Source organism: Stegodyphus dumicola, chromosome 4, assembly GCF_044657685.1.
Source record: "Stegodyphus dumicola isolate Sdum_Otavi_A_Nest chromosome 4, ASM4465768v1".
NCBI classification, from domain to species: domain Eukaryota; kingdom Metazoa; phylum Arthropoda; class Arachnida; order Araneae; family Eresidae; genus Stegodyphus; species Stegodyphus dumicola.
This window is the reverse complement of record NC_140771.1, coordinates 49,254,237-49,267,429: the sequence shown is the minus strand read 5'-3', so window position 1 is coordinate 49,267,429 and position 13,193 is coordinate 49,254,237. Positions and strand designations below refer to the sequence as shown.

At 30.9% G+C, this 13,193-nt stretch overlaps 1 protein-coding gene across 3 annotated transcripts in view; it reads left to right on the top strand.

The window, feature by feature from the left end:
- Positions 1 to 13,193, top strand: part of LOC118186323 (WD repeat-containing protein 36) — a 177,834-nt gene that overhangs the window by 12,466 nt on the left and 152,175 nt on the right. For 2 of the 3 annotated variants that reach the window (XM_035356406.2, XM_035356405.2), the window contains exon 2: positions 9,986 to 10,013. The exons of the other annotated variant lie outside the window; for it this stretch is intronic. In XM_035356406.2, the coding sequence (XP_035212297.1) occupies positions 9,986 to 10,013 (28 nt within the window). The remainder of the gene's footprint in view (positions 1 to 9,985; positions 10,014 to 13,193) is intronic. 3 annotated transcript variants of the gene reach the window in all.

Genomic DNA, 13,193 nt, shown 5'->3' with positions numbered 1-13,193 from the left:
AATGTCACTATACTTAGTATCCGAATTGTTCAAAAATGCAATAAATGCTCTCTGTCTCTTAGCTTTGCCTTCCTTTACTAAATTTACAATATTTACAACAGTTTTTGTCTTACTGAGTAATATAATTTTTATTATTTAATTGTTATAATTTTTATATTAATATTTATTATTTATATTTAATATTTATTATTTAAAGCAGTAAGAAGTTTTTTTTTTTTTTTTTTTTTTTTTTTTTTTTTTTTTTCAGAAGGCCGACCAGTCCGAACCTCGGTGTGGACATTTGTTCAACCTGCATTAAACATTCTTACCAACTTTCTCACCATTCCATCACTTATCGCGTATTCACCGTCAACTTCTGTCACTTGGCGATAAATTTCGGCCTGTTTAACATTCCTCGCGTTCAAAAATTTAATCACGTCGTGAATCTCACAGTCAGCGGGAGAACTAATTGTCTTAAACATTTTGAATGTGCACAGCAAACTGAAAACACAACATAGAGCAACCAAAATGGCGACAATTGAAAGTCAGTGAACAAGAACGACTAGTGCGCATGCGTGGTACGCCTACCACAGCGCTGCGACGGCGCTAGAATGAAACGGTACTTAGTTTCCGAATACGCTACGTATGTTTTATTTTGCATCTTTTAATTTCCTATACTTTTGTTCGTTTTGCAATTTTAAACACCTCTATGTGTTTCAGTCTATTTGCTTCTATTTCCCTTTTAATCTTAGAATGTGGTTAAGAAATATAGACAAAATTTGAACTTTGTTATGAACTTGCACTGAATTTTCTGTCAGAAAAAAATACAAAATGGGAAAACTCGTATTTGATGCAATATTGCATTATCATTGCAAAAGCGATTGAAATTGACAAAGCAAGTCAGAAATTTATTCCAAAATTTGACCCAGTCAAAAAATAAACAGTAAGGTGTAAAAATAAAATAGATATAAATCTGTTATTCAATTTCCAATTCTTAACTATGTAATAGACAGATGATTTAATGGAATTCTGTAAATATACCTCAGAAAGGGGGACTTTCTAACAATGCACTTTTTTAGTTTTCCTTTTGGGTAGGTAAACAGAAAAACAAAAACTTAATAATAACATAAATTAATAAAAAACTTAAAATAATGAAAGGATATTTAATAATTGAAAATGTTCGACTGATTGAGGGAAAATCGCACACACACATAAAATTTAAATATAATGACTTACTACCTCAAAAATGTACATTATTGCTTTCAAAACTATTATTAAAGATATAAAATTTAGACTTTCTTTACATACTTTTTTAAATTTTAGTTTTATTTTATATGATAAAAAAAGGAAATTCACTTAATATCTGAAGTTATTTATGCATCAAATGCAGTAAAATAATTTTATTATTTAAATTACATTCAATCGTTTATCAGAAGTAAATTAGAATTGATTTAGTTTTTATTAAAAAAAAAAAAAATGTTACATTTTGCATTCTCAACATAATGTTTTACAAAATTGTATTTCATCGTAATGGAATTTCAGACAATGTCAATAAATCATGCTGTAATGTCAGTTTAATTATATGCTCTTATTAAAAATGACATTTTGTTAATATTCATATCAATTTAGAGATATGAATGCGTTGTAAAAGCATGATCCCAGCACACCCAATACCTATAAATTGAATTTATGGGAACATAATTTTTTATATTTTAACACAATTGTATGGAAAAACCATAATTAGCTATGTTTGACAAAAAATTAGCAAAACAACAGCCTTGTGTTTAGCGTAGATTCAGTCAAGAACTAAATCGATTTCAAATATAAACAGATACAGGTCCTTCTTCATCAGAAGCTAAGAAATCTGTCAGTGCAGTGGGACCTGTACCTGTTTTCCTTCAAAATCGATCAAGTTCTTGACTAAATCTAGGCAAAACACAAGGTTGTTGCTTTGCTAATATTTTCTGTTTCGTTTCGACGTGTTTCTCTTCTGTTTAAGTTTGACATGCTGCTGTACATTGAATTAAGGATTCTCAAAGCTTAATAAATACCACTTATAATTGGTATAATTATTCCTGCTATTGAAAAAAAAAAAAAAATCAAATCCAATGAGACAGTGTTCTCTGTGCTCCCGTAAAAGAGATTTCAGAGGTAAGCCAGTTCGAAAAGAGACCAGATACCAGTGTAATGAATGTCAGGTATCACTTTGTGTTGTCCCTTGTTTCAAAAACTATCATGCAACGACTAATATAAAAATTTTTTTATTTGCCCCAGATAATTTGGGATAGTAAACTAATATTAAAACTAAATGCTTTTACACCTGTAAAAAAATTAAAAATTCAACTTAAAACCTATATACAGTACAAAGTCTGTAATCCGGACATCCATAATCCAGAATGATCTATAATCCGGACCTCAAAGCTACAAACTTTATGAGCATGCGTAAACGCAATGTTTAATGTATAATGGATGGTGTAAGCTAGGCTTATCTAAGGCATTTAAGTTAATGTTGCAGATTGTGCTGCTTCTTAATCTTCTAATTGGATGCGGCTTATTATTGTTTGCAGACTGTTGGAACAATTTTATAAAAATTAAGCTTGAACTTTCGATTATGTCAAAAAGAGTTTCCAATTCTGGAGCTGCCATAAGATCCACAAAGCGAAAGCATGTTTCAATGTCCATTAAACAAAAAGTGGAATTGCTGCAAAAAATGGATAAAGGCCTATCCGTCTCAAAATTATGCGAGAAGTATGTCATTGGAAAGTCCACTATATATGACACAAGAAAAGGGAACTTTTTTGAATTTTTTGTGGAAGCATCTTAAACAACTTACGTTGAAAGAAATGTTTAATAAAGTAAACAAATAAATATTAACCTTTTTTTTGTAAATTTTGATACTCTTTAGATCATAATTGTTCTTTATTTCGTAAATTATGATTTCATATTTTTAATTGTATAATTTCTGCATGCCATCGAACCAGATTTAAATTGATGATCTATAATCCGGAAAAAACTCCAATCTGGAATCGCCGAAGTCCTGATGAGTCCAGATTACGGACTTTGTACTGTATTTTGTTTTGTTTCGTTTCCTCGTATTTAATAATAAAATTAAAAAATGCGATTATTTTTGCAATTTTTTTCAAAAAAATTTGTAAGGTAATCTATTAATATGATTAAAGTTGAACATAGGATTTACATTTTGGGTATTGTGCACTTCTAGACAATAGATTGAAAATTACAAAATATCAGAATTTTTCTTTGTACAAAGCTCAGAAAATTTCTCAAAAGAAGAAAAATGTCAAAACGTTACAATTCTTGCAACCTCACTCAGAGGAAGGGACAACTTCCCCGGCAGGGCAAGAAGTTTTTATTACCCTGAGTTAGAATGGGAAAAAAGGAAGAAAAGTACCTACTGCAGGGTTTCGAGAAGACCCCTGCCACATTCAAGGATTCTGACTTCGCCTTGTATTACAGAACAAGCACTGAGAATATCCAAAAGGAAAAATGCAGAAGAAATTGTCTTTAATTTTTCGAAAGATTTTCTAATACTGCAGGAAAGTGAAACTCTTAGGCTTTTTAATTGCAGTTCGACACCTGTATCGTCAGATAGCGCATTGAAGTCACTAATGAAGAAAGTGATTGCAAAAGTCTTTTAATCGTGCATCAAATCCGTGAGTTCCATTACATAATCAATTACATATAATCATGTATAATCTTTGATGTTTCTTAGAGAATATGTGTAGTGACTGCAGGCATCCTGAAGTGCATTCTGAATTTGTTTATTGTTTCTGTGTATGTATGAAATGATAAATCATATTTCTTTTCTGTAATACGTTGATCTCAGTAATCTGGATCTTTTATTTTCATAATAGGAAAAAATTTAGAATTATTTTATTTTTAAATGCACAAAATAATAAAAATCTAACTTCAAAATTGATTACAATCAAAGGACATAATATAGACCAAAATTTGATTGTCCCTTCCTGACTGTCAAATAGAAACAGTAAGTTATATTACATTTTTTACAATTCATTTAGAACAACTCAATCTTCCTACGAATAAAAAGTTCTTCGATTCTTTGCTTAGAATAGTATAGCACACTGTTTAGCTTAGGAAAATTTAATAAGGTATTTTTTCACTCCTTTCTGATTACCCTCATGGTGTAACTGGAAACATACTCAACTCTTATGCGAGAGGTCCAACGTTCGAGACCCGGCAAGGGTAATGAATATTTTTCACGTCTCCAGCAGTGGCATAGCGAGGGGGGCAGCAAGGGGGTGTATAATGCCCCAGGCACCGCTCACAGAGGGCCACCAAATGGTCTCCAAACAAGATTTTTGTCATATCACTGTGTTTTTTTCGGGGAAGGAGGCACCAAAAAGGTATTTTGCCCCGGATGCCAGTTATGCTCGCTACTCCACTGGTCTCCAGCACGAATAACCCTAATCACTCTACAAATTAATTAAGAGACTGAAAGTAACTCAAAGCCTTTTTGCCTATGAAAAAGCGTGCTTTCGTGGAGGACTTTTTGAGAGAAAATATCTCATATTTACATTACACAAGAGGAAACCATTAAAACTCTTGTGCAACCCATCTGTTCACCGGGATTCAAACTCAGGTCAAACTACCAATGTCACTGGCATTGCCAATTGTCCACTACTATGAAACTGGAGGAATTTTTACAGCATATCAAAGTCTTAATTGCATTTTTCTACTTCTTTACAATGAAACTCGAAAATCGAACTATTTTCTTTTTTGATCTTTTTTTTTGTTATAAATATATATTTTTTGATTAAAGATGTATCTATATCATTTTAACGTGAATGATAACTTAAAATTTCCATTTTTCTTTAGGCATATCCAATCTTACTGCTATCAAATATTCAGTTCCTGTAACACTTACAAGGCACTAGTAGTATGTGTCTTTTAGTCTGAATAATTTCTGAAACAGCCATAAGCACTGTGATTAGGTTTGATTGTTTATTTAATTGAATATGATGAAAGAACAGAACATTTCGTGAGTTTTTGGTGTACCTGACATAGCATACAATGTCTATTTTGTCTAAGGAAAAGGACATCTACGAGGAGGATTTTCTAAGGGCAAGTAGCTCGTATTTGAGCTAGTTGCCCTTAGAAACTTATACATAAAAATACAAAAATGACAAGGTAGCCACCCCATTCTCTGGGATTTTAACCTTGGCTTAATACCAATATTCAGTGGTTTGGTAGGCCTTTTACTGTGGCTGGGAATTTCAATAACATTAATACAGTCAAAAGTCGTTAATTCGGACACCCATAATCCGGACCTCAAATCTACAAACTTTCTGCGCATGTGTCGCGTTGACGCATGCGCGTAAGACCTTTACCGCTGCGAATTTGCGTGTGCGCGTGCGCAAAATACGTTTACGAATGCGCGTTTAATGTATAACGGACTGGATAAGCTAAGCTAAAATTATCTAATTATCTATTTCAGTTAATGTTGCAGATTGCGTTGTTCCTTAATCTTCGAATTGGATCCGCATTATTATTTTTTGCAGACTGTTAGAGCAATTTTATAAAAGTAAGCTTGAACTTTCGATTATGTCAAATAGAATTTCCGATATATATTTACTAATATGTAAAGGATATACAAAGCGAAAGTATCTTTCGGAGTCCATTAAACAAAAAGTGGAATTACTGCAAAAAATGGATAAAGGTATATCTTTTGTTTATCTAAACTTTAACGTTTGTTTATCTAAACTTTAACGTTTGTTTAACTAAACTTTAACGTTTGTTTAACTAAACTTTGTTTATCTTTAACGCCGCGGCGGCGTGCAATGAATTGGAAGTTGATCCGTCAGCACTATCCTTATCTTAAGGGCAGATGTTTTTATTTTATTTGGCTTATAATTGCTTACTCAATGTAGTATTTCATCTCGTCTTTGATATGATTTAAATCAAATGCCTCGTCATTATAATTCGCTTCCGATAGCGAAGAAAGTGACAGAGGTTATTGAAAACGAAAAAATTTCGATTGACAAATTAGTCCGTATTCTCGACACAGCAATTATAGGACTGGAACGGCGGAACTTTGTAACTGAACAAGAAATTATGTCTGTTTATAGAATTATGTATAGAATGTTTATAGAGGAGAATGTATTATCACATAAAAAACGAAGCAACTTAAACAACTTACATTGAAAGAAATGTTTAATAAAGTAAACAAATAAATATTAAGCTTTTTTTTTTTTGTAAATTTTGATACCCTTTAGATCATAATTGTTCATTATTTCGTAAATTACGGTTTCATATTTTTAATTTTATAATTTCTGTATGCCATTTTACCAGATTTAAAGTGATGATCGATAATCCGGAATCGCCGAAGTCCCGACGAGTCCGGATTAACGACTTTTGACTGTAGTTAGTACTGCAAAACATTTAGAAAATAAAATTAATAATTTCAAGGAAAAGTTTAATTGTGTTATTTAATCTAGTAATACCAAGAAGAAGATAAAATTGAATGCATATTCGTCAAATAGCAGATCTGTCTTATAAATGAGTATTACAAATCATTCGGATAGAATGCTGCGGAAGAAAGTAATTATTATAGATTTGCACATATTGAATTAATCTTTTAAACTGCGAAAATAAAAGTTGCGCTGACACCATGAATTTCTTTCGACATATTTCGTCCTCCATCAAACTTTACCTTGAAAATAAAATAATGATCCTGCTAACAGCTGTAAGGAAAATGAGAACCTCTTCTTTTTTTTTTTTTTTTTTTTTTTTTGCTTTGGGGCTTTATGACAGTGTTTAAGCAGCATGTTGTAAAATATATTGTAACAAAGTATAAAATTTTTTTTACACATAAGTACTAAATGACTACGTTTTTAATACTGATTGGATATCACTGTAAATGTTTATATACTGGTTTATACCTATGTATATATACTGGTTTTGGATAGTACTGGTTTTTGTGCGAAAGGTAGGAGCTTGAATTATGTTGATTGTATGGCAGGAAAAAATAGCTTGCTTTCACCTGTCCGCGTAACTGCCGTACACTTACTGTTTACTCCTGTTTGTAAGAAATGTAAATTTTGTCTAAAATTACTTTTTCTCTGATAAGCAAAATTAATTTTAACTTTTAGTGCTATACTTCAGTTTGCCTTCATAACAGCATTCTTATGGTACATGAAAGAATTTGAAGTAAAATATAATGGATGCTGTAATTCCAAGTTTAAATTATGGAGAGTGAAGCCATGCAAAAAAGTAGTCCTCACACAGGAGATCATTACGAAGCGTGTGCAAGCAACCTCTGAAGCTATTTTTTTGACAATATGCTCACAGCTGCTAGTGTTACAACCCTATGGTCTTGATTGCTTGTCTGTCATATTCTCGGGGATAATATATACTTAAAAGATTTTTAAAGTGATGATAAAAGGTAGATCTAATCTCCATGTTCTCATTTGTGTAAGCATAAAACATTAAACCCTTCATTCCATATATATATTATATAACTTCAAAATGATTAATAATGAAACTAGGAAGTTATCTGTTTTGCTGTCTTTGTACCTTGAGATAAAATGTTTTAAACTAATTGTTTATTATGTTATCCATCATATTTAAAAGAAAAAAAAAATATTCGTTTGTTATGATGTGATCGCTCTGACTTCCTCTGTTTGTCTGATTTTTATAAATTTATCAGAACATATTAACCATTATTGTTCACATCAGTCTCCAAATTACATCAATAGTCTTTGTATTCAAAATGCAATAAACTCTGTCATGATGACTACCTCTCTTAGATGACCACTTCTGAAAGTGATCAGTTTTGTCGAGAACATAAATGAACACTAGTGCTGAATTTCACTTTAAGATGACCTTTACCACCATCTATGTGGAGTCATCTTAGAAAAAATTATGATTTTTCTTATTACCTAAGCCTCTTCAGTAGAAACCATAACACACCTTTTCTATCTATGGAAAATATTAAAAGGGAAAATAAAAATATATCTAATGATAGTAGTGATGATAGATTATTTGATAGTCCGTGATATTTTTAACAGCAGTGCTGCATAATTTAATTGCAGGTAATCTGAAATGAATAAATGCTAAGTCATCTGCAAAAGTAAATTGCTGTATTCTAAAACTAAATCAAATGTACTGCCATTAACTGCCTCTTTCTCATTGACTTCTATCAAAATACAAAAGAAAAATAGTAATAAAAGTACCTTTTTGTTTTGGATACTGATTTAATATGTGCAACCAAGTGTATTTATTCTGCAGATTAAACTGCTTGAAAATGCAAGTAAATTGTTAATAGTATTTTTCTGTTTATGGTTGTATGGGTTATTTTTCTTTCTTAAGTTTTTTTAAACCTCTCTTAGAATAAATGTGGTTTTAAATTGGGAATAGACTGTAGTAATGGTGTGGTTGGATAGCATGGCAGAAAATCTTTTGGTGCTTTCTAATTATCCGCATTCGCACTGAAAAGCCTTGAAAAAGTTGTAAAGTTGCGCGCCTCCAACCTGCACGCAACAAAGTGGTGACTGCTGAAACTGGAAATTAGAGTCTTGAGAAGGGTTTAAGTCCCTTTTTATTCAACTTTAGAAATTACAAATGCATGCTCTTGACGCTCACAAACTACGCCGACCCGGCGGTAAAATAAAAATAAGAAACTAAAAGGAGATAATAACAAGAGACTAACTACGAGGCTCTCTAAAGGTAACTAACCTCACCGCATTCTAAAGTACCGCTGATAATTCAGCAAACTCTGAAGATTACGTTGAAAGATTAACAATTTGCTGAGGCAAGCACACAGGCCGAAACGCGTGGTTCTTCAATTTCTGACTAACTACCTCTGCGCTCGTGAAGTAAGAAAAGCACACTTCGAACTCGTTTCCTTTCTATTTAACTCAGAATACTTCCGCTGATAATTTGAATCCTTGCGCGTTCTACTAAAAATTTACATACTCTGGCATTGGCAGTTCCAGGGGAAAGTAAGGCTTGACAGGAAAGATAGTTTAAACTTAAAATAAATGTTAGTTAAATATAAACCCTACAAAGTATTTATGAAACAATCCATATTGCCAAAAAATATTTAAATGACAACCCTAATGTCACCAAAAATATTTATGTGGCACCTAAAATATATGCATAGCATACCCTCAGATGGCTTTCTACTTCTACCGAGATTTTTCTTAGTGTGACTGCAAATTATTATCCCACCCATAAAATTTCAGTGTTTTAGTATAGTGTTGAACTGCATATTGCAAGTTTCATACTTTTCAGAAAATTTTCAGTCTTTCTGCATGCATAGAGTGCAGCGTAGCTCGCTTAAAGGCATCACGTGTCCTAATTTAGGTGCTGAGTTGTGCGTAATGTCAATTTTGTACAATTTTCTGATTTTTTTTTTTTTTTTTTTTTGTGAAAGCAGATTGCTGTGTACATAGGGAGAACAATAATGCAAAAAAAAGATACTCAAACAAAAGTGTTCTACTTAGTCAACACTGAGTTCACAAATACTCTCATAACCTTCAGTGAGTACCAGAATGCTCTCCAGAGTCACCAATGGGATCGCATCTTTTCAAGGGGGTGCAGATAGTTAGAAAGTATCAGTCTTTGAAAAGTTAATCTTTATTGTATTAATTAATTTATTAAAAAATTATAGAATGATGAATTAGCACTTTTATTTTTTTTTTCTAGAAATCTTGATCATTAAGATTTTGTCTCTTAAATATTAGCGAAAAATCATTAATTAATTTATAATTTTTTGCCAAAGAAATAGTTCAGTTTGGCCAGGGAAAGTCAAGAAATTTAAAGTTAGTTTTCAGTGCTAGGATAATGACAATAACAGCTATTTTATATTTATGAAACCCTTCAAATTTAATTTTGATGGATGATAAACTTAGTTATAAAAAAAATTATTAATTTTGAGAAAAGTGTTATTACTCAAGTCTTTATGAACTGAATACTTGTTAATTTGTCTAAATTTGTATTTTTATTGATAGTTATTTTATTTTCACAGTGCTCAAAGTTAAATCTTCTAAGTATAAGTAAGTACCTTTTATGATTCCTAATGTAGTATATTTTTTTAAATACTGGATGTTAAACTTAAATTATATATTTTAGGAGTTGTATAGCTCTTTCATATCATTGAGTTATTTTTCTAAATTAATTTGCTATTTATATGGGCGTATTTTTGTAGTAAAAGGTCTTTTGTATATAAAAAAGCATTTGTGTGCACCAAGCAGAAGGTATCTTTAGAACATTTCATATAATATTGTCATCAGGAAAACAACTCATTTAAATGAGCATTTTATTATATTTGGCTTCATATGAAACTTAGCATGTTGGCAGCTACCTATATATAGCTTGTCCCTAAATATGACACTGTATTTCATATGTATATTGCCTGTGCTTAAATCTGACTCTGTGCATTCATATGTATTAGAAAAATGTCTATTTTATTCCATTTATACTTGGATTACTCAATATTGATTACGTAGTAAAAATTCAGGTTTCAAAGAACATTGATTATACTTCATATAGCATGTAAAAGAATAATCTGTTATTTTTTAATTTTATTTTTATTATAGTAACAAATATGATCATTAAAAAGTGATACTTCTGTGTGCAATTTAATGAAAAGTCTAATTTTTAAAAAAAATTTCTAAAATGTTGACTTCAGTTTGTAGTTTTGTTATTAATTTTTACAAAGTTGTAATATATTTTAATAGTATTCATTTATAAAATACTTTTTTATAACTTAGTGTAATTTGAGTACATTTAAATATGACCCAAATGGTTAGATTTTACTTTTGCACAAAAATTCTTAGGAGGCAATAAATTATCTTGGCTGTTCTATCTGTCATATTTTACCTATAGAAGAGTAGGAGCTCAATCATGTACATTGTTTCTGAGAGTAATGGGTGTACAGAAAGTGCTTTGCTGTATGAAATATGTATATATAAGTTTTTAGTGGTGAAGTAATCTCAAGTTCCCAAGTTGTGGTTGGTCTTCACCAACAATATGATGTTTGTCATTATATACAGGCAAGGCATTCTACTACCAATGTTTAGTTGTACTCTTCCCCAGTATCATTATAACAGTTTGAGAATGCATATGCAGCTAATTGTCAATGCCTTCTTTGAAGAAGAGATAACACAGCTTCTAGAATGCTTAAAAAAAAAAAAAAAAAAAAAAAAAAAAAATTACATCTCAGTGCAAGGTGGGGATATTTCGAATAACACGTGCTTTACAAGTTTTTAACCATTTCACTTGGATCATATTTGAATCCTATAATATTTTCTATATCTAATCTTGTAATCTGAAGGGAGTACTTGAATCTGTTTCCTTTCATAAAACTTTTGATACCATTATGTTTTTTCATTGCTGTTGCATAATTATATAAATCCATTTTTAAATTGGCTTATATTGTATTGATAATAATTTTATTGCATTTTTCTTTTGTATTTTATTTTAATTGACATTTATAAAAAATACATTCAAAGAAATCAATTAGATAAGGGGTGATAACATTTTAAAGTGCTGAAGATGGAAGTTTGGCACATTTAGCTTAGTATTACTTTTGGCAGCTCCAAGGTAACAGATGAAGTCTGAACCTCATAATGTCTGTATTACAGAAAAAGATTACTTTAACATGGGTCCTTTCTTTTAAGAAGGCTGTCCAAACTCTGTAAGCCTCTGAAAGAAATTTTATCAAGTCCTTAATTGTGATTTAGTTTAAGAGTAACCTTCAAAATTAAATATTGACATGATTTTTATGTCATTTGATTTTCTGATATAAATGAAAAATATCTGTGATAAAATAAAAGTAACGTCTGACACAAACAGAAAAAACTCAGCTTGATTTTTGTTAAGTATACACAATTTTGATATCAAACTTACTGATAGGTGTATCATTTGTGTTTCTGATGATTATATGTAATGTCTTTTAAAGAAAATTTGTAATGTCTTGGTTTTGCTGTAACTTGCTAATGTGTATCTACTTGCCAATTGCAACTTTAAAGTCCTCTTTCTTTCTTTAGCCGCATACCCCCTTTTTTTTAAACTTCATCCTTCAATACGTACAGCTTATTTTCTTAATGGAGCTTTGTAGTAAAATGAAAACTATACACTTTATTTATTTATTTTTTCCTACCAGAACCTTCAAATATTGTAGAATAGTTGAAAATGTCCTATTTTCCATTAAAAAAAAATGCACATCACCTAAGGAAACAATAGTTGCACCAAATCTTAATGGGAGTTGGCCCAAACTATAAAAGCCCCACTGCTTTTATAGTTTTAAGTTTGTGAAAGTGTTTTAGCATGAAATAAAATATTTAGTTTATGACTATAAGAAGCTTCTGTGTTCCTTCTCTTGAGGAGTCACAACAAATTGGCTTCCACGATAGAAATTGGAATAACTATGAAATAAACAAAGTACGATTTGAATTTAAACATTAAATATCTGTTCTCTTATTTTCTCATGAGCTTTGATATTTTACAATGGATACTTTAAAGTTACAATCTAAAACTTTACATACAATATTTACAAAGGCAAAAGCTATTGCTGAAGAAATTAGGAAGTCAATGTTTCCAGACTTCACAAATTGAATTCACAGTTACATGATAAATTCCAGTACTTGGAAAATAGTCAGTGTGTAATTTCTGAATAATTTCTTGGTGAGGGCGATGAAAAACAAGCAAAGTAGTATGTTATGGATTTCCACGAAGCTGAATAGAAATTATAGTGAGCAGTACTATTTTAAAGGTAAAGGTAATTATTTAAAGGTAAAGGTTGAAAATTTTGAAAGAAATTCTGATGATAGATAAATTCACTCATTATGTAGTCAAACATATTGGTTGGCAAAATCGGAAATTCAGAGATTTAATGGATATATTAAATCCTTTTTGGGATTTTCGAGTCAGTTTCCAGAATTCATAAGGATGAAGAGATGCCGGCTGATGATAAGTTCCAGTGCGTGGTTCAGGCAATTTCTTCTGGATCTTTAGCTGCCAGTTTAAAAGAGAGTTCCCTCCTCTGTATATTTATTAATACAAGTTTATGTATGTGAATTACTCACAATAGTAATGAAAAATACTGTAAGAGGTGGTAGCAATGTGGTTTGCTAAAAACAGCCAAGGAGCCCATGAGAAGTTCATGAAATTTTTAAGACAGGAAGTTAATGGTGAGGAAATGATAAATTTGACTTGATCGGATTTCAGAACTC